This window comes from Macaca nemestrina, chromosome 4 (genome assembly GCF_043159975.1).
Source record: "Macaca nemestrina isolate mMacNem1 chromosome 4, mMacNem.hap1, whole genome shotgun sequence".
Classification (NCBI taxonomy): domain Eukaryota; kingdom Metazoa; phylum Chordata; class Mammalia; order Primates; family Cercopithecidae; genus Macaca; species Macaca nemestrina.
In genome coordinates, this window is record NC_092128.1 from 145537158 (window position 1) to 145563919 (window position 26762).

The window sequence follows — 26762 nt, forward strand, 5'->3', positions numbered from 1 at the left end:
TGTGAGAGAAAGCAGCTACCCAAAAACCATTTCACCCTCAAATGTCAGATCTGCAGGCCGGTAGTGCCTGTTACACCAGAAATGTCTAGTGACAACACTAGTGTTTGGTCTGGTTTTTTCTTGTTTTTTTTTTTTTTTTTGAGACAGAGTCTCCCTCACTCTGCCGCCCAGGCTGGAGTGCACTGGTGTGATCTCTGCTCACTGCAACCTCTGCCTCCCAGGTCCAGACGATTCTCCTGCCTCAGCTTCCCAAGTAGCTGGGATTACAGGTGCCTCCCAGCACGCCTAGTTAATTTTTGTATTTTTTGTGGATATGGGGTTTCACCATGATGGCCAGAGTGGTCTAAACTCCTGACCTCAAGTGATCCGCCCACCTCAGTCTCCCAAAGTGCTAGGATTACAAGTGTGAGCCACCGCGCCCAGCTATGTTTGGTCTTTAAGGTTAATGGCTTGAGAAATAAAACCATATCCTATTTATGGAGACTGCCACCACTCCCAAAGTAGTTCAGTGTTTTGCTATAAAGGCCCATTTTAGTAAGATTTAAAATAATGGTGTCTTAACGCTCATTTTATTAGGAATTCTGCATGAATAATCTGCTGTATAAATTAATTGTTTAATGACTCTTTGCCATACTCTAATAGATCACAGTTCATTAGTAACTGAAAGTTATGCAGAAATATTTGCATGTCTATAAGCTTTCAAATGATTATTGTTATATAATAAAAAAAGAAAAAGTAGGAATATTAATTTAACTAATAGAGGCCCTATCTCTTCCTTCTACCTGTAATTACCTGAGGAAGGTGGGGGGGGTCCGTCCAGACAAGTAAACCATAATCCCAGCACTTTGGGAGGCCAAGGCGGGCTGACTGCCTGAGCTCAGGAGTTGAAGAGCAGCCTGGGCAACATGGTGAAACCCTGTCTCTACTAAAATACAAAAAATCAGCTGGGCCTGGTGGTACGTGCCTGTAGTCCCAGCTACTGGGGAGGCTGAGGCACGAGAATTGCTTGAACCTGGGAGGCAGAGGTTGCTGTGACCGAGGCTATCTCCAAAAAAAAAAAAAAAAAGACTCTTGTGTGAAGTCCTTATCATGGATAGAAATCACTCTGTTTCCTCTTCTTTATGCATCCTCAGGCTAATCTTTCTGCCCACCATCCTCTTAGGCAGCAGAAATTGGTTCATAATCTTCATCTCAATCTTCCCCTGGCATCATTCTCTAGGCTAGAGGCCCTCACACCAGCATGATTTCAAAGCTGCCCCACCTCCTTGTTTCTTGACAGCTTTCTCTTTGAACTGGCTTCACACCTCCTCGGATAAGCACTGCTCCCAAGGCCTGGGGTCCTGGGACTTGAAGCTTCCAGTTGACATTCCCTTGCTATGATCTTGACTTTCCCTCGCTATGAACTCTTTCCCATCCAGTCTCCTGGGTTTTCAGCCCCTTTAGCCCCATTCTAGCCTCAGCTCAATCTCTCTCATGTCCTGAGGGATCCTTGCCCGGCTGTACAACAGCAAAGCCCCATCAGGGGGCATCTACATTGACAGAACATGGCATGAGGGTCTGAGACAGGGAAGTCTGCTATTCCCTTACTGCTGAAGGCAACGTCCCACTCATCCATCACCCCCACTGAAAGCGAAAGCTACCCGTGCTCCTCCAGCTGGAACTGACACCACCCATTAAGAGAGCACACACACTTTCCTCACTGTTTACACACACACTGATCCTCATTACTGAACTCTAAGCAACTAGACGCCCGGAAGAACGCGTGCCCCCAGCTCGGCACAGTAAGGAACTTGCAGGCGTAGGCTCTTTCGATAAATACCGGGTAAGCGACTAAAAGAATGCGTAAAGGAACGTTACAGAGAAAGGGAAGATGCAATCTCTGCTCAAATCTACAGGGAACGCTATAATGAAAGTCCCGCCAGCAAGTCATAGCCAAGCCTCAAAACCAAGCTTCTAATTCACTATGAATCTATACAATTCTTTTAAGGACCTCCTTTAATTTGGTGGCCAAATTATTTAGTGCTAATATTGCATGGTACATAGCACAGTTCCATTAACCACAACTTAGGGCCATGAAGCAAAATGGAGCTTGGGGATTACAAGCAGTTTGCTGAAAAGGGAAGATGAACGAAGGTATCTCATGTTCAAGAGGTCTTTCTAATTGAATTGGGATAATGAACGTTTAAGTCACTGGGGACACTTTTATGGGAAAGAAGTTGCTAAAGTGGCATGTGCAACATCCCTCATCGCTTTTAACCAAAGAAGTTACAAGGAAGATGTGCTTTACCTACCGTTCCACTAACCACATCAACCAGAACAAAAACTGAATTGAACTAATCATCAAAATCTAGTCAGCTCTTCAAAGCATACGCATTTTCTAGGATAGACCACAAGACTTCCAATTAAACTTCCCCTAATGATAAAGTACAAGTGAGCCAAACTCACTGCTGGCATGTTATAAGAAAGAGCAGGTATCTGACAACCAAAGCAAAGTATCTTAGTGACCTCACTGATTGAGGTTTGCATCTTAACTTTTAACTGGGTTGTTTTATTTTTTATGTATTCATTTTTTTTTTAAAGAAATGGGGTCTGGCTATGTTGCCCAGGCTGGACGAAACTCCCAGGCTCAAGGGGTTCTCCTGCCTCAGCCTCTGGAGAGGCTGGAACTTGGGTTGTTTTATTTTAAAAATCATATAACCCTTTTAAAAACATTTCTCTTCTGTGATGAAGAGCTCTATCTTCTGGCTCACTGGTCTCCTGTATTTCTTTCATGAGAGCTCCCAAATGCTGGTAGGACTAAAAGCTTGTTCGTGAAGAAATGGATTAAGTGAAGCTTATTGGAGTTATCTGATTGCTTGTTTGCTCCTGTTTTTACCGGCATCGTAACATAGCCTGTAAATATCCAGACTGTAAAATACAGACTTGTCAGTTACTTTGTTTCCTAAGCGAAGTGCTGATGCTGTATCCAGGGACTCGCAGAAGTTCTCGATCTCTCCCCTACTGAGTCATAAAGGCTCTAGCAGAACATGGAATATGTTCATCCCTATGATGAAAATATAGACGAAAGGAAAAACCATCTTTGGACAGCGAGGTAACTGGCCAGAACGCGGCTCCTGCAAGTCCTGACTGTATTCCAGCCCCCGGCACTGACCATCAACAGGACCAGTGACAGTTCAGTGGCATCGTCTTCATATAGGGCATACGTGACTCTACTGTTTTCCCACAGCCAAAAAATGAAAAGAATGCAGCAGTCACTATTTTTACAAAAACCCAAACCCAACATTCATTTGTAGCTCTTCCCAGATGCAAAGTATTTTCTGTATTCTAATTTTTGGTCACTACAATTTTATTTCCAAAAGCTTTATTTTAGCATTTAATCCATATTCAAGCCCTTTGGATCAATAAAATGACAAAATTATAAAAAACGGGAACCCCAGGGCATTATCGGTTTGCTTTTGTTTTGTAATTTCACTGGTGGTTTCCCTAATTAATAGATTTCTGAGCTGGCTGCTGTGGCTTGCACTGTAATCCCAGCTACTTGGGAGGCTGAGGCGGGAGAACTGCTTGGGGCCGGGAGTCTGAGACCAGCCTGGGCAACACAGTGAGACCCTCCATCTCTACAAAAACAACCAAGAAATTAGCCAAGTATGGTGGTATATGCCTAAAGTCCCAGCTGCTTGGGAGACTGAGGTGGGAGGATCACATCAGCCCAGGAGTTCAAGGCTGTGGTGAGCTATGACTGTCCCCCTGTACTCCAGCCTGGGCAACAGAATGAGACCCTGACTCTAGGGGGGGGAAAAAAAAAAGTTAACACTTCTGAGTAGCTTTTCCAAGAGGGGCTTGATCCTTCCTAACTATGGGTCTGTAAGATGTATTTTAAATGCCTCGTTAATCAGGTTCTCCCGAGCACATCACACACTCACATGCCCATCCCATTCTTCCTATACCAGGAAGGTCGGACTGACCTTGACTTTCTGTTGGTGGTGGTAAATCTGCCAGGCGATGTGAACATGCATAGCACACCACTTCCCTGGTTTCTGGAACAAGAAAGAGCAACGTGGTTAGGAGGAAGACATTTCAGAGAAAACCACCTTCAATTTCCCCAAAGCTTTCAGCAGATTTTGGCTGCAGAGGCTTTTTTCATGAAACAAGAGTGCTTTGTACTCTCCAAGTGCTTTTCCATCAGCAGCTCTCCAGCGCCCAGTCATAAGGGAGTCACAGCCAGCTCCCCCTCTTTCCCCACGTGGGCTTGCTACTCAGAAAACCACATTGACAAGGACCTCCCCGGTTAGCAAGGACAAGATGGCAAAAGCCTGAATCCCACTCTGTGTCTCTTCTCTTTCTTTTCTGGTGCCAGCTGGCAGACCTGGTAGAGTGGGAAGCCCTACTTAACAAACGCTGCCATGCTATAATGCAAATCAGCTGTTCAGAAGAGCTCATTAGTGAATGTCTGTGAGTCAAATCAAAATAAGAGAGGGTACAGAACCTGTCCTAACCACCCCCAAGACTGTGGTTGTTTTTAACCCCCAAAGTGGTACAAAGAAATTCGCATTTTGACTGAAGCCCAGTTACCATAAATGCTAAGAGTCAACTACTCATTCATGTTGGTAGGCACTGTTCCTATGTTTAAAAAAAGAAAAGAAACAAAGAGAAGAATTCCTTCCTTCCTATTCTCTAGGCCTCTGCAGACCTCAAGTCCATCCTCCACCCTCTGGGGTTGAATTTGAATCAATTATCTCTCCAATTATTTCATGTCTTGCTTTATAAGGAGTGGAGTACTGTGAGTGTATTCTCTTCTACCAGTCAGCGGGCAGGGACCACCTCTTCACTTCATTTCTGCTAAGTTATCTACCCATAAGCTCGGGGTGCGTGCTCAGTAACTACTGGATACATGAGAAGAAAACACAGCCTCATTCTACATCGGCGAAGAACAGAAGCTTCTGGTTTCTACAGTATGGGGTTATTGCCGAAAATATATACTTAAATGCAAGTCTGGGTCAGTTCTTTTCTCTTGCAATGAAATTATGGGTAGTTTGAAATCACAAATAATATACTGCCTCACCTAAGTGATGACACAATTCTCCTTTTTCCCCTGGAGAAATCAAATTATCTGATTATATGCCCTAGAAATGAGTTATGCATAGTAAGAAATCTGCTGTCCATCCATCTTCTGTCCAACAATTCATCACGTCTGTCTTACCCCCAACCACCAGGATTCATTTAGAGGTCATCACACTGGCCACTCTCCAGACCTCGAGAACAATTTGCTTTAAGCAAGATGTTAAGAAACCAAATGCTTATAGTATCTCCTTCCTGCACCTTAAAAGGAGGTCAAACGGCTATGGCAAGTCAATGCCACTTAGTACAGAAAGAGGGAGCCACCAGCCAAAATAAACAGACCCAGCTACATATTTTCTAAGTGCGAGAGAGACTAACTTCAGCCTACAGCTTAAGTCTTTCCCCTTAGGTTCCAACTCGTCAAACCTTTTTCCAGAACTGCTAAGAAGAGATCAGACTCAGTTGACTTTTCTCTGTTGTAGAGAGAAAAAAGCCAATGGCCTCCAACGGTCAAAGCAAAACGATTTAGGCCATTTTCAATCACACTACCTGAAAAACCCAATCACCGTCATTCCGATGTCTTATTCCAACACTTCTATGGCTTATTTCCTTGTAATAGACTTGTATTTTTAACCCACAGGGAGTCAAATAGAGGTTGCAAAACAGTTCTATAAGAAGCTTTCTTACCCTTAACATAGGTCTGAAAGGATCTGTCAACTGTGAAGAGAAAATGACAACTTGGTTACATGCCTGTCACTCAAACAATTGCTCTAATTAACAAATTTGTAGTGCTTCATTAGGAGGGGAAATTAAAATGTTAGAATTTTACTTTTAAATGAAGTCCTTTTAGAGAATAATTAACCCATTTTCACACTATCAAAAGTGCCAAGTGTCCCCTCCCCCACTTCACAAGCCTTGGTACATCTACGCTGACAAGCCCCTGTACAAGTTTAATCAATAGCAATGTGCCCTCTGGCAATGTGATTTGCTCACATCACACACCAGGAGTTTCACTGTTTTGAGCTCCAACCACACTGGGTAGGTCTGAGGCAGAATGGCCTTCAGACCCCAGGCTTTTACAGCTGTAGTACAGCTCTACTAACTGGTATCTGGGGAGAGGTGTTCTTTCCATCCATCCATCCAGGAGAATTAGGCTGTCTTTACCAATACCCTTACATTGATGACTTTACATTATTTATAGGTATTAGACATTTTCCAGAAGTTCACTACACATCATGACATACTTACATAGTTGAGTCATTTTAAACTTCTATCTAACTCTGGTTATCAATTTCTGACTGCCCTTATGTAGGTAAAAAGACAATATTGTTAAAGATGTTTTCATATTTCGTGTAAAGATGACTATAAATAACAATCAATGAGGCAAGATTTTATCTATCGTATAACTTCAAATTCCTTTTTTGGAAGCAGGCAGTGGTAATAAATTATGAATAAACAACATAACCAAAGCATAATGCATATTTTATTTAGCTCTAGAGTACAAAAGGATCCCTAGCACGTTAAAAATAGAGGGCCAAAGAGCCGTGCAGTACAATAACTTCCTGACCCCAGGCAAGGGGGGGATGTGTAGCCTGACTTCCAGGAAGAAAAGCACCTTAGTGCTTTTCCATTCAAAACCTTCTGTAGCTACTTCATTTGTGTAAGACAATTTAAGGAGACCATAGAAAGAGAAGATGGGTTAAGTAAAAAGTATACAAGCTGACACTGTCCAATTTCTGGGCTCAGACCATAACTCATTCCTCTTTTCTCCCATTGGCAAGTCGGTCTCTTTGTGTCCTACGCTCGCAGTGAGCAGCAGAGACTGTTCTCTAAGAGTCATTGGCATTTTCTTCCACAAACTGGAAGAACAGCTGAAACAGCAGCTCGCTCAAAGGAGCTACGGAAGATGCGAGCACTGGGCTGGCCGACCCGTGCAAACACACACCCCCTGGTGTTACCTGAGACCAAGCCTGACTTTGCACGTACCCTCGGGTCCTTTTGTAGTAAAGTGTGTGGGACTGTCCCAGGCCGAGCAGCGACATCGATAGGGTTGGATGTCTACAAATTAATTAGACCACAGCTTACTTAGGAAGCACAAAACAGGTGACACGAAAGCAAGATCCTTCCCTCCTCCTAAAGGAGAGAAGCCAAACTTCATTTGTTTGTTTCCTTCTGAAATGCAAGATTCATTTTTCTCAAGGACCACACATGCTCTTTCTCAAAGGGGCCTGACCACAGCTTGCTCTCTCCAGCAATGGCATCTAAAAGCAGAGAGAGGTCCCCAGAACATTTCACTGCAATAAAAAGCACAGGACCAAAAAAGAGAAGCAACAAACGTAAATGCTGTCCTGGAACTCCTCTTCCTCCAAATGAACCCATGGCAGGGACTGCCATTGGTTTTTTTTTTTTTTTTTTATTTTAATCACCAAACATTCCAAGAAATGCTTAAGTGAACATTATTATAATTGGCAGGATCAGGTGTTTCTCATCAGAATAACTGAAAGTACAGACATTAAGCTCTCAGTTTTAACTGGTAGACAATAACAAGGAATTACACTCAGTAATTACTCATTAGCAGTGGTGGAAATGGGACAAGAGAACCTAATTTAGGGACCTTGCAGATCTGCTCTTCGATGATTTCTAAAGCAATTCTGCTTGCTCTTACCTATTCCCACCAACATTCTCAAATATTACTCATATTAACCTTATCTGTGAGCTTCTGTCCTTTGAATTAGCAACAATACAAAGCGTACTTTGGGCGCAATCACTGCTTTCTAGTGGGAAAGGATTCAGGAGACACCACCAGTTATTTTATTGAAGAAATCACAACTTCTATGAACACCCCCCACGCCAGGATGTTAAACTTGTCGGGAAAAAGAGCTCAAGTTTAGGCACGAAGCTTGCCTACAAGGAGAAGGGGGGAATAAAGAATGAAAGAAAGAAAAGCAATCAGCTGCAGTACAACTAACAATTAAGCTGGAGTTGTTAACAGCCTGATTTGCATACATATGAAGAACTCCACTAATGAACTGCAATCTACATATTCAATCAGGACGATGGCCTGGAAAGGCCTATTTCAACACCAGGAGAGACACTTTCTTGCCCAGATGTAGTTTTCTGTGTGATTGGATAATTGTGAGTGAGGGACATAGTCTAATTTATTAAATGACCTACCAGTCTGCTTGGGGAGGCCCCAGAGATTTGGTGCAACCTAGAGGGGACAGGCCCGGGTCTGGGGAAGTAGTAAAGTGCAGACTGGGGGAAGGAGTTTAAAATCACCATCATTTTATCTCCAGATAGGAGGTGTTTAGCAAGGCCGTCATAAAAGCCCAGTGTATCAGTAACCTTGCATATAGGCTGCAATTCAATGGCGGCAAATTCAATAGATGAACTGAATTCAATGCAATTCAATGCAGGTGATTTTGAAGGGGAGGGGGACCCCCACCTCTAATGCCTTTTAATTCTTTTCCTGTGCCTAGTTTTAATGCAACACCTCTTTGGAAATGCAGTTACGTGCTTATCCTGGAAAACTCTGGCCCAAAACTGTGTTTTACCTTAGAAATGAGATGGGGGGAAAAGAAAAAGGAAAACTCAATGACACACAGCATAATATCTTCAAGTCTGAGAATGGTTACCCACATGAGAGTATGACTCTCTTTATTTTTGTGTGAAAGTAAAATAGAAACTGTTAAGTATATTTAAAAAGATAGTGTTTCCAGAATGACTCTTCAATATTGACCTTTACAGACAGCTGTAGCCAACGTTGGACAGCATTATCACTGACTAGGTGGAAGAGAATTTAACTGTTACCAAGGATGAAAGGTTAATTTCACTCTAGGATGTTAGTAACTGATGACAAAGTCTTGGCCTTGGCCAGTGTAACCATGGCAGGGGTGGGATGGCTGAGAGAGAGAGAGGGAGAAAGAAAGGAGGACCAAAATGGTAGGCAACCACCCCACTGCGGGCAGACCCTGTTAGCAGCCGATGGGGTTGGCGAGAGAAATGAGGGAGAATGAGAGAAGAATTCGTAGGATACAATTTTAGTTGTGGGACCTTTATCCCCACTTCTACTGAAGTAAATAAGGACTCAGCTTTGTCTTTACTAATTACATATACTTGAAGCCTTTATCCCCACTTCTACTAAAATCAATAAGGACCCAGCTTTGTGTCTTTACTGATTACATATATCTGAAGAACAACATGGCACACATGTGTCTGATATGTCATAGAATTCCTGACCAGAAGCTATGTCCACGATATTGGTAGTAAAAAAAATAAATATAATGTATATTTTGAAGAGCACAAGAAATCTTAGCTTAACTGAGATTACGTGGGTAGTACAGTTTGAAAATTGAATTTTCACGGCCATTTAAAACCAGATGGACTCGGAAGAAAAAAAAAAAAAAAGGCTCACTCTAATCCCATTGGTCACTTAGGACCTGATTAATGAGTCACTGCGCAGGCAAGAGGACGCAGAACTTCCTGCACGCCCGGCCCCGGGACGCCACTTAGACACATGCCTGTGTGTTTTCACTGTGAGGTTTCTTACCTTCGGCTGAAATGCTCCTTGTAGTGAACCAAAAGGGCCAGTGGGCGGAATCATAGGGGGGATGCCCGACACTGCAGGAGGATAGGAATGGAAGAGCTGTGGCCAAAGACGGAGAGGGGGAAAAAAGATTTTAGTAGGAGGCAAGTGACATATTCAAATTCCCGTCCCATTGAAAGACATCGACATGAGCAAGCCAAGTAATCTCAGTTTGATGCTATTAGTCAAGAAGCCATGATGGGATGATCACACAGATGCGCCATGAATGTGTAACTTCAAAAGTTAAAAGTAGTTCAGGATCAATCAGCCAGCAAATGACGTCCTGGGTGAGGGCATCATTAGAAAGGGAGCTTTTCTAATTATTAATTGTTAAATCAGAAGTCCTAAATGATTGGAGGTTTTAATGCATTTCAAAAACAGGAGGGACTCTGAGCCAAATAAGATGCCCAGAAAATTACAAGTTAATTAGGGGGAAAAAAAGGCAGAAAAAAGAAAAAAAAAAGGGAAGAAAAAGAAGTCTTCATGAGTGCCAGGATTTTATACCATTAAAACTCGATTAGTACTTTTAGACTTTTAATAGTGTGAGGAAATGAGAACATATTCACAATCCTTGCTTCATTAGGCTGTTGTAGAAGTGGCAGTTCCAGAGGACAATTTAATTCTCTCATCTAAAATAATGACAAATATGTGTGAAAGGGTAAAATAAAACGACTCGATGTATACTTTAAATGGAGCTGCCAATTGGCCTAGAAGATGGATTCTAGTTGCACAGAAATAACCCGAGTCTGGAATATCACTATCGAGCTTTCACTTGCTCTTGTTTAACTCTCAGGTGCTTAAAGCACTTCTGTATGAACATATGAAATCTGAATTTTTATGGCCACTTCTCAACGGTTTCTGCTATTAAATGAACAAGCTCTTTGGAGGATACTCAAGCCAAGCCCTTCACGTAGGAGTCCACTCTATGATGGTAACAGAATGAGTCTGAATGAAGACTATGAATTTTCCTCAATCGACAGTCTATAAAAGGACACAATTGAGGAAAGACATACAGAGAGAAGGCAATGCAAACACATCTTTCCCTCCTTCTAAAAATTTAATCTTTTTGAGGTCCTATTGGTCTGGTTCCATTTACTGTGATCAAGCCACCATACAAATATTTTAAAGAATGCCCCACCCTCGTGGTTGTTTATTATGTCAAAATTACAACAGTAATTGAAGCTCTTCCTCGTAAAGTATTTGTGTCAGTTATTTTTAGTAATTCACATTTTGCAATCCCATTTTCAGAGCACGTCCTTTTTCTGTTGGTCTTTATTTCATTTTGCTCCCTTCAATGATGCAGCAAAGTTTTTCAGACTAATTGATATTGAACTAAATCCACTTAAATAGTGATTGCAAGCCAAGTGCCCTCATTTAAAACTACTTTTAAGTCTAAAATTGTGTTTTAGATACTTGAGTGCATTGCATCTTAATTCCCCTTATAATGTCCTAATCCCCAAAGCAGGGGAGACTGAGTACTTCATATATTATCCACTATAACTCCTAATATGAAATAACTCTCCCACAGTACACTGAATAAAGCTGAGTAATTAAATACATGCCACAGTAAAACACACTCAGATCTCTATACTCTGCCTCCAGGTGGGCATTTTCCCTTTAAGTTTACAATTTAAAAATTGGATGTTCTTACTACTTTCTTTTTGTTTTATTCCATTACTGACCTCTTAGAACATAAATATAGCTGATCATTCCTCCCCCGACTAAAAACCTGAAGCGCCTAATAATACATACACTTTCCAAAAATTCAGACCTCCAGGCTTATTCTCCATCTTCGGCCTAGGACTGTAGAATATGCATATGAGAAGGCACCGCAGTGGGTCCTAGAAAGTAAATCTGAGCCACTTGTTGGGCACGTTGAACTTTCTATATGAATTATTGTGTTAGCTGGTCCTTACTTTAAATCAGCAAAGTATAGACTGGGGCATAATGGTGCCATCCATGGGCCAGACCCAAAGAGGAAATCCACAGGTCTACTGGGCTTTGGGTGTCCCCGTGAAATCTGTTTTTGTATCCCAGTACTGAGCAGAACAGGAGGGGACCATGTTGGGAGGGATGGGGAGGAGTCATCAAATATACTTTTCTAACTTCTTTTTAAAGAGGTCTTTCATCTTATGTTATTTCTGAATGCCCCTAGAGTACATAATTCTCAATTGATTTCTAATATTTACTAGTCTTGACTTCTCAGCTGCACTCTTGACTAACATGGTATCTAATCATCTGGTTCACAGTATGAATGAATTCAGTCTTTGCTGACCTATTAAAGTAGCACTTCTACTCAAATGGTTAAGAGAACACTATCTACAAACCTAAGCAAGAACAGTTGAGTATGGTGAATCAACATGGCTACAAGCAATGATTAACCTTCTCTTTTTTCTGGTTTCATAAAAAAAAAAAAAAATCACTGGCAAAGAAACTTGCAAATTTTCAGATAAAAATGATGCAGTATTCACCCCATCATCAAAATATCATGGAAATATTCAAGGTCTTTGAATAAAAATAAGCTCTTGTCTTACAAGTTAACTGAACATATAACTTAGGGTGTTATCAATTGAAGTTCCAGAACGTACTCTTAAAATTGCATAAAACAAGTTTTTTTTTTTTTTGGTTTGTTTTTGTGTTTTTTTTTTTAAATAAAGGAGAATGAGTTTAAAGAGAAAATATCACTCATTTCAATTTTGGGAGTTTATTTTAATTAAGTGATATTTTTACTTTCCATTGCAACAAACTCAACAGAACAATACCAGCCATGTGGAAGAGGGTTCTACATTTAGTCTAGAGCAAATGAAAATCTACTCGTTGAAGAGTCATGAGTCAAAAAGACAAGGGACTTTCTATTTAGAGGAAATAATTCAGGTTGCATTCCAGGACTTCTGTGTTAGTGACATTTCAACTGACGACTGAAATGCTGTGATTTCGGACTCTCCTGGAACTCTGCTGACTCCACTGCAGACACCTCACTTTGCAGGACAGATGCCTGACTGCCACTAAAGAGCAACTCTGCTTTCAAGCCTTCGGAGTGCTTATGATCTTTTGATTCAGAAGATGATACTGCATCTTTACCAAAAGCAAAACACCACAAAAGCAAGCATCCAAAGTGGCAAGGAGCAATGGGAACTCTTGCAAAGATGATTAAGGAAGGCTGCTAGTCATTGACTGATCTGTGGCAACAGCACAAAAATGGCAAAGCGGTTACATTCAATGTGTAGCATGGTAATGAAACTCACACTGTGCCGGTAGAATGGGTCAACTTTTGTAGGGTATTTGTCAAACTGTAAAGGGATCAAAGCAAAAGCTAGTTACTTAATCTGCATTTTTGTTCACTGCTACAGTGGAGGTGGCCCTACAAAGCTTCCCTGTCATTAAGTTGTCATCAGACCCAATAACCTCATTATATATGAAACCATTCTGAGCTCCTGAGTCTCCCTGACAAGAAGACAACAAAAATGGAAGAACGAAGTGAAAAACCAAGTGGTCCATTTGGGTTCTGCACATACTAGGATGCCTTTCTTCCTACTATTTTCTTTCTACAGATTGGCACGAACCAAACATCTAAACAGGAGAGAATAGGCAATTATCCAGATAAATCAGAGAGAGGTGAGCATTTGGTCTGATTTACCCAGTGAATTCCCCCTATTTTCATCTTTACTTTGGCAGAAAAACTGTCTTGCCATGCAGCTGTCTTCTGAAATGTATGACACCCAAATACAAAGTGATCTGGGGTGGGCCAGACAGCCTTTCATTTGAACAGAAAAAGAGTATACTATTGTCCCCTCTAAATAATGTCATCATATTGATACTATAACTACCCTTGGTTAAATTAATTTGTGAAACAGCTCACACAGGCCAGCAGAAAACTTTCTCAAAATCTTAGGATCTTCAAAATCTAATTGTTGAGAAGTATAGTTCATCCAAAAAAGAGATACAGGATTTGCTATTAAAAACATATTTCTGCTCACAAGGCCTCATTGCTAATATTCCTTGAAATGACATTTATAAAACAAACTTTAAAAACATATTTTTAAAAAGTAAGTTGAATAAGATGGGGGAGGGAGAGGAAGGAGAGGAAGCAAACTTGGGTGAAGTGGACTCCTTTTAAAATCATGCAATTTATTCTCATAATGCCTATAGTGACGACCTTAAAATCCAGTATTTTCTGAAATACTAAAAATTAAGTAAAAAATGACTCTAATACTCACTGTTAGACAGGACTCTATCTGAGAATATTTACCATTCTAATATGGCACTATTAATTATGGTTATTCACTTTAAAAAAAGAAATTCCTAACTGGTTCTGGACACGTGCTAGCCCCCAGTGAAGACCAAGACCATGTCATGGCCAGTGGTTCCTCTTGCCCCAAGGCAGACAGTTCTGTCCCTGCAGGGATCCCTGAACACTTGCTGACAGAGCACAATACCAGATTAGGGACTGTCTTATGAAACACAAGAAATACAACACCTCCAACAAAGTGGGTTTAGGGAAGCCATCGGAATGCGCAGGTGGACGTGGCACCCAACGCAGTCCCAGCCTCCCGGCTGAGGTCTCTCTCCCTTCTCTTGTTCATCCCCATTACCCTGCAAGAATGTATGTGCTAGCACTTGGTGCAAAGCACAAGCAGGTGCATTTTCTGTCTGGTGACAGTCTCCCGGGATGCTCAAAAAAACAAAACAACCCTTTAAGAAGTTAGCCATCAACACTGGGCACAACTGTTTTGAGGGCAGATGGAATCATTTCCACCGGCAGTGCTGGATACCACTGCCCAGAAAGAAGTTCCTACTGTAGGCCCCTGAAGTCAGAGCTGCCTGAGGCAGGGTACTAGACACATTCCCTTCCCTCCAGCAAACAGCCGTCACTCCCCATTCGATCTCTGGTGGCCCCGCTGCCCAGCCCGGTCCCACGTGCTGCATAAAGAAAAGAGTCGTGCTCTACTTATCCTCACATTTCTGCCTGGGGTACGCACCATGGGAGGTGCTGGCGTCGGCATGATGGCGGTGGGCGGGATGGCGTGGGGGAACGGCGTGAAGGTGTGCTGGTGCGTGTGCTGGTGGGTGTGCTGGTGCTGGTGCTGGTGCTGATGGAACTCGGTCCGCAGGTAGGGCGGAGGGCCCAGCGAAGCCCCGCGGTCAGCACTCTGAGAGGCCAAAAAACGAGTGTTCAGTTCCTGTCGCAAGATGTCTTGCTCTGGAAGAGAAGAAGAGGGAGACAATGACACCTTTTCCTTCAGAACAGGACATCGGAGTGCCTTCCTGTGGAGGGATACGGGGCTGATGACACAGTGGCAGGGGTGACAGGGTGCGGCTGGGCCCTGAGATAAAAGGGGGCAATCAATGAAGCAGAGGAGACCAAGGCCCAGTCGCACCCTGTCTCCCTGTTCTCTAGCTGGTCTCCCAGCTTTCAGGGACAGGCAGTCTATCGATTTGGGGAAAAGCTCCAGGCCAAACGCCAGAGTCCGATTTCCAGCTGTCACCACCAGCTGAGTGACCCTGGGCAGGGCAAATAACCCATCCGAGGGCCAGTTTTCCCATCTTCAAGAGGGGGACAATAATACTGCCTAACTCATGGGTTTGATTTTTGAGGGTTAAAGCAATTTGCACATTTAAGTGCTTGGAAACAGTGACAGCACACTAATAAATGTCAGCTGTTCACATGGCAGGGCTCGCACGCCCTCTTCAAGTGTCAATTACTGCTATATGGCTCTCTGTATTAGCAGCATACCATGGCTACACTGGACCAGAACTGGGACACTTGACCTGATTAACACAGGTGAGGAGACAAGGACCCTGTGTCTAACATGAGGTCTGCCCTTAAAATTCTGGGATATATTGTCACAAAGAGTGTGTCATCTCCTCCCAAGGAGACCAGAGAAGGCCCTGCCCAGTGAAAAGAAACCCCCTTAAACCAGGACGCAATCTAAGATCCTGGAGCGAAACAGACATGGGCTTGGGGACGTTTCCATCGCTCTCAGGAGAGCCCAGACGACACAGGACACACGCTACCTGCGTCTGACCACTCAGTGGCTGAATTTAGCTGGAAATGCCTCCTAACTCCAAACAAACCTCCTCTCTTCGGGCAGTGTCAGGTTCACAGGGGCTGAGCTAAGCTTAGTATGGGTGCTGACAGGTATTTTTGCTGGACCTCAGGCCAGAGAGCGTTTGAGGAAGATTAGAGTAAGGAAGGAAAAAATTGTAGGCAAATGCAACCTTGCAATCGGGACAACATAGGTAGGGTGAGGTCACAGCCAGGGGTGGTGGGTGTCGGGGTCATGAGCACAGGCCCCTCGGTCCTACCTGAGTAAGTGCTCCCGGCCGGGTGTCCGGCCACCTGCAGACTTCCTGATGTCAGTGGTGGTGGAGGAGGCAGAGCAGTGGGAGGGGCAAACATATTGGGGTGATGTGAGTGTGCGGGGGGCTGGAGGGTGGGTGTGAAGCTGTGCAGGGGGCTGTGGTTGGGCAGGGAGAGGGGGAATGGGGAGGCAGAGGGGTGGTGGGAGATGTGAGGAGGGGCGGGCTGAGTCTTTGCTGGAGTGCTGCTTCTGCTACTGCTATCGGAGCAAGAAAAAACAGAAAAGAAAAAAATAAAAAAAGGTAAGCAATGTATTCGCTTTTAAAGAATCCTATCTCCTTCCCCTAAACCCTCACCACAGTCTCTCTTGCCCCTTCCTCTTTACAGATCCTCCCTGTATGCACACACTTTCTGAAATTACAACTCCTGCAAACTTTCCCATCGTTACTGCAGACAGAGCAAACCGAAACTGCTGCTTCAGGGCTGTGGGGCATCTTGATGTCGAGACAGCTCATTCTGCCTAAACCTCAGGGCCTCTCTCGTTCCTGTGGCCAGATTCTCATCTCTGCCCCTAGAAAATCCCCAGCCTTCCATTCTCCACTAGCTACATCTCCTATAAAGTAACAGTTAACACAAAGGAATAAAAAACGCGATGATCTGAGTTCACCCCATCTGTCTTGTTACCTCTTAAATGAAGACACACAAAGAAGAGGTGAAACCCAGGTGCCTGGGTTCTCACATCACTTTATGGTCTGGAGACCACAGAAACAGCCGAGGGGTCAGAAGCCGGGCCTGGCTCCTTGGGGAAGAAACCTGCCTCCCAAAGACTGGGCCGTCGCCTCTTAGGAAATAGCAAGGCCCGGAACCACCAAAGCCTCCAGGTTTTCAAAAGGAAAACAGTAACAAAGACACACAGCCTCAGGAGCTGTGCCGGGTTAGAATTATAGCCCCCGGGGCACCAAGGGTTGGCTCCACTTGGCGCTGCACACTGGGTTTCTGCCTCTCTTTTCTTTGCTGTGTTCCTCTGCTGCTTTTTAGACGTTTCTCTGTAACTTGGCAAAAACAAGACCGAGGAGAGCCTGGATTTCCATACAGAAATTTCTCACTTTCTCTAAACGCAGCTTGTTTTCTTTCTTCCCTACTTCTCTGACCCACATAGGAGGAAGTAAATCAGAACCAAAAAAAAAAAAAAAAAAAATCCTTATACTGGGATACTCATTGGCTCCCAATCTTCCTGCCTTTGGAACTGCAGGGAGACAAGTTTTCTTTAATACTTCTTCTGTCAGAGTTTGCAAGAGCCTGCCTTGAAAGGATCTGCTCACAGTGCGTGGCCTCTGATATGCCCCAGGCTTCGATTCCCTGCCTCCCACTGCTGCTGGGTCTCCCTGGCCCAGGACTTTCCACGCCTTCCTCACCTTCCGCCTCCGCTCTCTCGAGTGCCTAAAATATTTTCCTTCCTTACAATGTCCTCACCACCCACCCATCCCAACCTGTCCTTTCCCAAGAGACCCGAGTCTCACCCAACAGCCCCATTCCCTGTCTCTAGTCTCAGAGAAAGGGATGATGTTTCCAACAAGGAAACTTCAGTCTCCCTAGGGATCCCTCCCCGAGTCCCACCCACCTGATCCCCAGGGAGAGGGCAAAACTCAGGCCAAAGAAGAGCAGGCCACTCACCTTAAACTGTTGAGGCTTAAGCTACTGCTGTTGTAGGCTGACAATGGCTGGGAGAGGCTCTGAGCGGAGGGGTGGGCCTGCACAGGTGGGAGGTTCTGATGGAGCAGCTGGGTGGGGGACTGTGGCCTGGGTGGCCTCTGCACCTGAGGCTGCGGAGCGGGCTGGAGCTGGGCCTCAGGAGGGCCCTGTGGTGGCTGTGTAATCGGAGGTGGGGGCTGAGGTGGGGCCTCTGTGCGCTGCACCAAGTCAGGGTCTGGAGAAGGAGCTCGGAGTTGGGGCTCCGTCTGGGGCTGGGGTATCGGCTGTGCGACCTGAGGGCAGGGGTCTTTAAGCACCACAGGCTCAAAGATCGGCTCTTTGCAACAGTCCTGGCTCTTCTCCTGGCTTCTCTCTAGACCCGATATCTTGGGGACAATTGGCCCTGCATCCTGGCTGTCATGTTCTGGTAGCGTGCCAACACCTAACTCCGGATCTGCATGGGAGAGAGCAAAGACAAAACCACAGGCAACGACATGTGAGTGTGGGGTAATGAGGGAAAGCAAACTCCAAAGCTATCACACAGCTCCAGCAATCGGACCTGGCACCAACCCTCCTCACTTGGGTCCTTGTCTCCACCACCTGCAGCAGTATGTGCCCACAGCAAATGGGTCAATGGTGGACAGAGAAAGATGCAGGAACAGCCTTTGCCCATGGAGAGCAATGCCCCTGGGGATGTGGGAGGGGAGAGAAAGGCCAACCGGCCAGAGGAGACTGCATTCAAGAAAGCAGCCTAGCACCAGGCATGGGGGCTCACACCTGTAATCTCAACACTTTGAGAGGCCGAGCTGGGAGGGTTGCTTGAGCCCAGGAGTTCGAGATCAGTCTGGGCAACATAGCACGACCCTGACTCTCCAAAAAAAATTAGCCAGGTGTGTGCTACAGTCCAAGCTACTCGGGAGGCTGAGGTAGAAGGATCGCTTGAGCCCATGAGTTCAAGAGCACCCTGGGCAACCTAGCGAGATTCGAGATTCCGTCTCTATAAAAGAAAAAACAGCAGCCTAGACTACATTCTGAAAATGAATGTTTTCCTTAACCTCCAGGAAGTCTTTTATGGCATCACAATTAAGAAACAATAGTTGACAAGTTGATTTTTCCCTTTTAAAACAAATACATTTGTTGAATACACAAAAGAAAGTGTTTTCAATAGCAAATGAGTCAAACATTAACATCACACGGATGTTTTTCCTTGGCCTTCCCTTCCTCCCCACCTTCCACTTTGACCAACGGGACACACTTCACATTTACAGATAATTTTTGGTTGAGCAAGTGCTGAACTTTCAAGTCAAAAGGCAGGTCTCTTAATGCCCATCACCTGATCCCAGCAACATCTGCGATCAAAGGTGCAAACGGGAACTGAAATACAGTTTCCCGTCAACTACACTTGCTAGAGCTTTTAAGAAAGTCCCCTTGGACCACATGGGGGTCCGCACGCAACTAAGTTAAAGGGGTGCTGGACGTTGAGAATAAGCTTGGATATTAAATTTAAGGGAAATTCTACACTCGTGAATGAAATACAGAAAATAGCTGCTCCTGTATGGATGTAAAAGATGTACTCCCTCCAAAGGTCAAAAGATCTAAGGGCCACGTTTAGTAGAATGGCTTATCTGACTACCCCATAAGCCAAGCTCCATAAAAATCTCAAACCAGAATAATGAAAGACCAACAAGGCATTCAATAGAAAAGAATGGCCCCATTTGGGAGTAAGTACTTTCGTATACGACTAGGGGAAAATTACCCTTCCCACATTTTTGTGCTAAAAAGATGCATCCTTTTATTAGTACACAGTTTCAAAAGAGAAAAAGAATAGATGACAACATCCGTTGACAGTGTTTTTCAGGCATTCTTAAATGAACTACCCTGGGCGTTAACTTTCTCCTCTTACCTCACTGTATCAAACGGGAAAAGTATGTGGTATTCTTGTTGGTTCTGTGTATTTCTGGGGTTTTCTGTCTGTTTTTTGTTTTACAGGTGGGGTCTCCCCAGGTTGTTTAGGCTGGACTGCAGTGGACATTCACATGTGTGATCACAGCACACTACAGCTCCAACTCCTGGGCCCACGGGTTCATCCTGCCTCAGCCTCCTGGGTAGCCAGGATTAGAGGGGCCTGCCACTGTGCCCAGCTTACATATTTCTGTTTTTGTATTGTTGTATATACACACTTGTTTGCCATTATTCCTTGGAATTCTCATCAAAGCAATTCATTATTTTCAATGTTCTTTTGGTAACACAGATCAAACCGATAACATGCACAAAAGCAAAAACAAAACTTGGGTTTATAAACAAAGCACATTTTTGGCTAACAGGAACTTGGCTATCGTCACATCTCTCCAAACAGCCTGGAACAATAACACTGAGATGGGAAGAAAGCTGCCTTCTTCACATGCTTCAGAGGTATGAAAAGATCGAGCACTTGGTAAAGCGCTGATGAAAAGGAACTCTGCACTTCTGACACACATTTCTGTCCAGCGCTGTCTTACCAACCTTTCTGGGAAGATTTTTGCTCAGGATAACGCTGAAATTGAAAGGCTTCTCAAAACCTTCCTTTCTAACTTTAGGGCTGAAGGAGCACCCCAAGCCCTTGCTGTGGATAGGCCCCATCCAGCTAGCAAAGCTCCTGGATCCAATGAGGAAGGAAGGCCCTTTATTCAGTGATGTCACAGTTAGGGATCCGGCTCTGTGTCTCTCCATGTGTCTTCACAAAATTTCCCATCTTTTTCTTTCACAGGATTTTCCCATAGCAAGCTAATATCAAAGGCACTGAAAAATCACATGCTTCGTATGTATGATCCAGGCCTGTGAGTCAGGTCTGGGACAGAAAGTAACAACAGCCCAGAAATCCTAACAGCACAAGACAGAGGACGGGTTTCACTCAACGAGAAGTTCTAAGTATCTGAGCAGGACTCTTCTCACACTGACAGCTAATTTAGCATTTTTATGCTTGGTACAATGGCAGAAACACTTTTTAAAAATCTTTTTGTATGACTCTGTTCTCTCCAGACTGGGCTGGTGAAGAAATCAGTACATACTTTCTATCTTGGTAAGTATACATTCAAATTCCCTCCAAAAATCACTGTCCGAAGTTTCTCCCTCAAACGAAAGCAAGCTTCCTTTTCCAAAGGACACCACTCAGAGGATAGCACTTGCACTCACTTATGCTGGTAAGGAGGCACATCAGAGACCCATAAAGAAGTACTACAGACATCTAGCTTGACTCTGTTTACCCCCTTGTTCTTGAATGAGCCTCAAGAATTTGGACAACACAGCCAAACTTGCAGATGGCATCCTGCAGGCTTGGGCTCGCTGTCCAAGGCTCTGGAGTTGACTTTCTTGTCTCCTCTGTTGCCTCACTATCTCAATCTCAACCTAACCACAGCTAGAACATGAGGGAGTGGTGCCAAGGCTGTGGCCGTCACCACCACCTCCAACAAGCTACCAAAGATGAAGGGAAGACCCAAACCTCTCCAGGGAACTGTGCAAATCTGTACGGCACTCCTTTCACTTTAATGCACGCTCAAATCACCTGGACATCTGATTACAATTCCCATCCAGATTCCACAGCTCTGGGATGGGGCTCTAGATTCTGCCTTTCTGAGGATCTTCTAGGTAAGGCTGAGGCTGCTGATGCGTGGATCACATTTTGAGTAGCAGGATCTAATCTAACACTCTCTGACCAGGTCGGGAATATGCCCAGAGAAGGGAAGGAATTTGCCTGCTGGAAGTCATGTCCTTGTTTTGTAAACCAGAAGGCTTGAGTTCCAGTCCCAGCTCTGCCAACACCAACTACCTTTTCTGCAGTCTATACTATGCTGCCTCCTAAAAAGCAAAAGTCGCAAAGCAAAGCAGGTAATGATAAATCCAGGATTCAGTTAAAATATTTAAGTACATCAGACTTAAAGTGTAGAGGGTTAGTAAAGCTACAAAGAGTTGCTGGAACACTGCACTTCAGCTAGCCCTGAAAGCAATCAGTCCCTCAATGCTCTGGTCCTGCAACCTATAAACAAAGCAGTGATGAGTCTGAGCTGGTAAGAACTTTGGGGGCTGAAACAGTTTTACGACTCCCCATTTACAAGAGTCTCTTGAGGCACAGGTTAGGCGTCAGGCATTTTTGTGGCTAATCGGTAATGCATTTCCTCTTCCTTTCAATTATTCAATAAATGTAATCTTCCCAGTTAAGCTTTTCCATCTTGACAGTCAATTTGTCTTACTGTACTTCTCCAAAATTGGTAGGAACACATCTTAAGAAATCAGCTGGTATTGCACTGCATATTCGGAATTTGTCAAAGGATAAAGGAAGGAATGAAATTTGCTGAATTTGAAAGAAATAAGAATGTACAAATTGAGTAGTCTTATGTAAATGTTGTATTCATTACATTTTGGGGTTTAAAAATCTCTCTTCCTGTGATTATAAAAATAGTTCATCATACTTATACTGAAAGACGTGCAAATTCAAATTACACTGAATACAGTACAAAGGGTGGATTTATTGCATATAAATTGTACCTCAATAAACAAACTTTAAGAGATTAGGAAAAATTGGTTTGATTTTGATACATGTTTGATACAAGTTGCCTGGGGAAAATGGACCCTTTTTCTGTACTTTACTAGTAGAATGCAAACACTATAACCTCTGTGGGGGACAATTTGGCAACGTTTTGCAAAATAACAAATGGAGTTCCCTTGGTGTGGTGTGTTAAGGATTTCGTCTACAGACGCTATGAAACAATACCGTGGTTTGGATACCAAGTTTGGAAGCCACCCAAATGTAATCATTAGGAGACTGGTTACAGACATTTGCAGATCCACACAATGGAACACCTTGCGGCAGTAAAAAGGAATGCCGCATGTACAACGTATAGCATTTACTATCTTTTGTGGAAAATGGAGGGAAATAATATATATATATATATATATTCATTTTATTTTACATACAAAGAACCTGTGTGGCCGGGTGCAGCGGCTCACACCTGCAATCCTAGCACTTTGGGAGGCCGAGGCAGGTGGATCGCTTCAGGTCAGAAGTTCAACACCAGCCTGGCCAACATGGTGAAACTCCAACTGTACTCCAAATACAAAAATTAGCCAGGTGTGGTGGTGCCCGCCTGTGATCCCAGCTACTTGGGAAGCTGAGGCAGGAGAATCTCTTGAACCCGGCAGGAGGAGGTTGCAGTGAGCTGAGATTGCACTATTACACTCAAGCCTGAGTGACAGAGCAAGACCCTGTTTCCAAAAAAAAAAAAAAAAAAAAAAAGAAGCAGCTGTGGAAGAATACTCAAGAAACTAGTAACAGTGGCTACCTGTTTGGGGGCTTGGGAGGAGTGAAAACTGGATAGACAGGGAACTGGAGGGTGCATGTGTGTATATGCATAAAAAATAAGAAAATGTAATCTGTGAATGTGTAAAAAATTTGAAAATAAAAATGGATTTTATGAAAAACTATAAATTGCTAAATAAAACTGACTTAAAAACCCAACCAGATCATCAAAATAAAAGGAAAAAGTACTCAATAATCCAAACCTTCGCCTCCCCTCCAAAAGGTATCTGTGTCATAGACAATGTTGACCTAACCTTCAAGAAACAAATTATTCCTGTCATCTAAATTGAAAACCAACAGCAAATATTACACAACAAAAGAAAGAGGAAAAACTATTTACAAAAAATATAATTACGTAGCTGGAAACCAGAGGCAACCAGCTGAGAAAATATTACAACTAATGAGAGTGCAACGAGATATCCAAATAAACCACAAGTAACCTCAGCTTTTTTATACACCAGCAACAGTCAGAAAATTAAGTGTAGAAAGGATCCTCTTCATAACAACAAAAACCGTAACACCTGGGAGCGAACCCAACAAGAAAATTACAGGGCTTGTAAACCTTCAGAAATGTCTTCCCTCCAAAATTGCTTTTGTCAAGGTGTTTTTCAGTGCAAAAAAAAAAAAAAACAGCGAACTAAGTCAGTCACGTAATAGATAGTTCTCATTGGAGGATACTACTCCCTATGGGAAGAGATGGAAATTTGTGGGAGTGTGTGGCTATCACTATGACTTCAGGTCACTGGTGGCTCTTAGGGATGTCTGATTTACTGCAACGTGAGCAGCAACCACACTCGACAACATCTCAATGCCCTTCCTCAATCCCACCCGACATTTGTGCAGCTGAAAACCCTAGAACCTACCACCTCTGTTTCTGTATATAAACACAAAGTAATTTTTTGCATGGTTTTAATATACACTGATTTTTCCAGGAATGCAGGGACTGTACTTTGTTATATCTGGGTCATATCCAAGGGTTGATGGCTATTTGGGAAAATCATGACACTATGGTAAGGCTGCTCCTGGTATCTGACTCTCCATGACCACGTATTTGTGTGAGTCTGCATTTGTAGTAGCAATATTTAGATACCATTCTATAGAGTCAAACACTGTCTTCTAATATAAATAAGCATTTACATACTTAAACGTATAGTATGTTATAAATGACTTGGTTTCTACTTATTTCTCCTTTATATTTTATTAGGGCTTTACATATACTTTTACATTAAGTATATAGATGTGTACATTAAGTATAGATTTCATTCCAGAAAGTAAAAAAGTGAATGTGCTATAAAATATTTCTTATATTACACTGGGTCTGCTAGGATTGAGATTTGGTACATTCTGGTGAATTCCTACACTTCTAGAAGTCCAATGACTTAATGCACAAATGCAGTAACAACCTCCCAGGGCGGTCGTGGAAATAGGCCATATAAAGTGCTTTCCACAATGCACAGCACATAATAAGTCATCAATCAATGTTCCCAAAACTATTGTGAAGAAGTATTTAATGTTACAGAAAGTATCTCATGACAAAATTGCCATTAAATAAAGTGGGCTAGCCGGGCGTGGTGGCTCACGTCTGTAATCCCAGCACTTTGGGAGGCTGAGGCAGGCCGATCATGAGGTCAGGAGGTCGAGACCATCCTGGCTAACACAGTGAAACCCTGTCTCCACTAAAAAATACAAAAAATTAGCTGGGTGTGGTGGCGGGCGCCTGTAGTCCCAGCCACTCAGGAGGCTGAGGCAGGAGAATGGCGTGAACCCGGGAGGCGGAGCTTGCAGTGAGCCGAGATCGTGCCACTGCACTGCAGTACGGGCGACAGAGCAAGACTCCATCTCAAAAAAAAAAAAAAAAAAAAAATCAGTGTGATCTCAATAGTGAAAATTATCCGTGTAAACGTATACATGTATGCACAGAAAAAAGACTGGAAAGATAAACATTAATTGCAGTCCCATGATCCAGAAATAAACATTTACTTTAATTCTTATATTGTGCTTTTACCTTTCCAAATTGAGGAGGAGGAGGAGGAGGAAAAGTGCAAAACAAATGAATATTATAGAAAATTTGGAAAGTGAAGAAAAGCACAATATACAAATTAAAGTCAATGTTTATTTACTTTGTTATTAAAGCAAATAATTATAGTAATATTTATTAAATAGTATTAAATAGTATTATTTACTGGAATAAGTAAAGTATACTTGTTAAATTATTATTTATTAAAGTAAATAATAGTATTATTATTGCTAAAGAAGAAAAGAGATGCTACACTTTAAAATGAACTATTTTCACGGACAATACACCTCTATCATTAAAGTAAGCCAACCGAGGAAGTGATCGTTCAAGTCTTTTTAAATTGCCTCACCTACTGAGTTTTTTCTCTGCGATGGAGTCTCACTCTGTCGCCCAGGGTAGAGTGCAGTGGCGCAATCTTGGCTCACTGCAGCCTCCGCCTCACCTCCCGAGTTCCAGTGACTCTCCTGACAACCTTCCGAGTAGCTGAGAAGCTGGGATTACAGGGGCCTGCCATCATGTCCAGCTAACTTTTGTATTTTTAGCAGAAACGGGGTTTCACCATGTTGGCCAGGCTGGTCTCGAACTCCTGACCTCAAGTGATCCGCCCCCAGCAAAGTGCTAGGATTACAGGTGTGAGCCACCGTGCCTGGACTATTGAATAGATTTTTTAACAAATCTCTTCTCCAAGAGGACAGATAAATATTTCACTCTCTGTATGGTGCATGGTTTCAATTTTTAAAAATATGGGGCATGTGTGTGTGTTTTAAAGTTAAAAGGGTCTTGCTCTGTCGCCCAGGATGGAGTGATCATAGCTCACGGCAGCCTCAAACTCATACGGTGACGTGATCCTCCCCACTCGGTCTCCTGAGGAGATGGGACTACAGGCACACAGCAGGACATGCTGCATAGCAAACCTTCCACCTCTTCTTCAGCATTTCTGACTGGTTCTAACTGGGTACTATTTGGACAGAAAGGAAATGGTACATACTGATGAAGGAGGAGGAGGAGTACAAAACAAAATAAAAAAATACCCCAAAAAACCAACTCTCCCAAAGTACAGCTTCTGCACCTTTGGTCTTCACATCTTCATACTCTGTTATGAAGTTTCCTAACAGGACTTACTAACTACAAGGTCATTACCGCAGCAAACCTGAAGGAGCTTCCAAAGGCATCAAGAAAACTATGTGGGGGGGAGGGGGGCACTAGTCCCTGGACTATCCATCCATCCATCCATCTGTATCTTTTTGAATGTCTAATCCTTATGACTTAGAATTAGACAGGTTCTATTTTTATTATTCCATCTTCTAGTTAGCCTCTCTCATTACTGTCCAAATGACAAAGCCACAAAGAGCACACCACACAGAAAGACTACAGATCACAGTCAAATAAGAAAAATAACCCAGACTTTAAAGTGGGAACATTAACAAAGGACTGAAATGTTCAAACACTGGGATCACAGAGACATATGGAAACATCGAATTTCTGTGAATCAACATGCAATTACCTCAAGCTGGAAGCAATGTCTATATTATTTTATTATTTTTATTTTTCTGGACACAGAGTCTCACTCTGTTGCCCAGGCTGGGATGCAGTGGTGCAATTACAGCAGACTGCAGCCTTGACTCCCTGGGCTCAAAGGAGCCTCCCACCTTAGTCTCCAAGTAGCTGGGAGGCTGAGGCATGTGCCATCACGCTGGCCAATTTTTTATATTTTGTAGAAATGAGGTGTTACCAGGTTGCACAGGCTGGTCTTGAACTTTTGGCTCAAGCAATCCTC

General features: G+C 43.3%; 1 protein-coding gene across 13 annotated transcripts in view; it reads right to left on the bottom strand.

Moving 5' to 3' along the window:
* Positions 1–26762, bottom strand: part of LOC105466343 (activator of transcription and developmental regulator AUTS2) — a 1205160-nt gene that overhangs the window by 10673 nt on the left and 1167725 nt on the right. For 6 of the 13 annotated variants that reach the window (XM_011715330.3, XM_071094059.1, XM_011715338.3 and 3 more), the window contains 8 exons: positions 17619–18090; positions 15950–16203; positions 14602–14843; positions 12889–12933; positions 9608–9703; positions 7045–7116; positions 5746–5775; positions 3966–4037 (listed from right to left, as the gene is read on the bottom strand). In XM_011715330.3, the coding sequence (XP_011713632.1) occupies positions 3966–4037; positions 5746–5775; positions 7045–7116; positions 9608–9703; positions 12889–12933; positions 14602–14843; positions 15950–16203; positions 17619–18090 (1283 nt within the window). The remainder of the gene's footprint in view (positions 1–3965; positions 4038–5745; positions 5776–7044; positions 7117–9607; positions 9704–12888; positions 12934–14601; positions 14844–15949; positions 16204–17618; positions 18091–26762) is intronic. The other 7 variants (XM_011715331.3, XM_011715333.3, XM_011715335.3 and 4 more) reach the window with 7 other exon arrangements.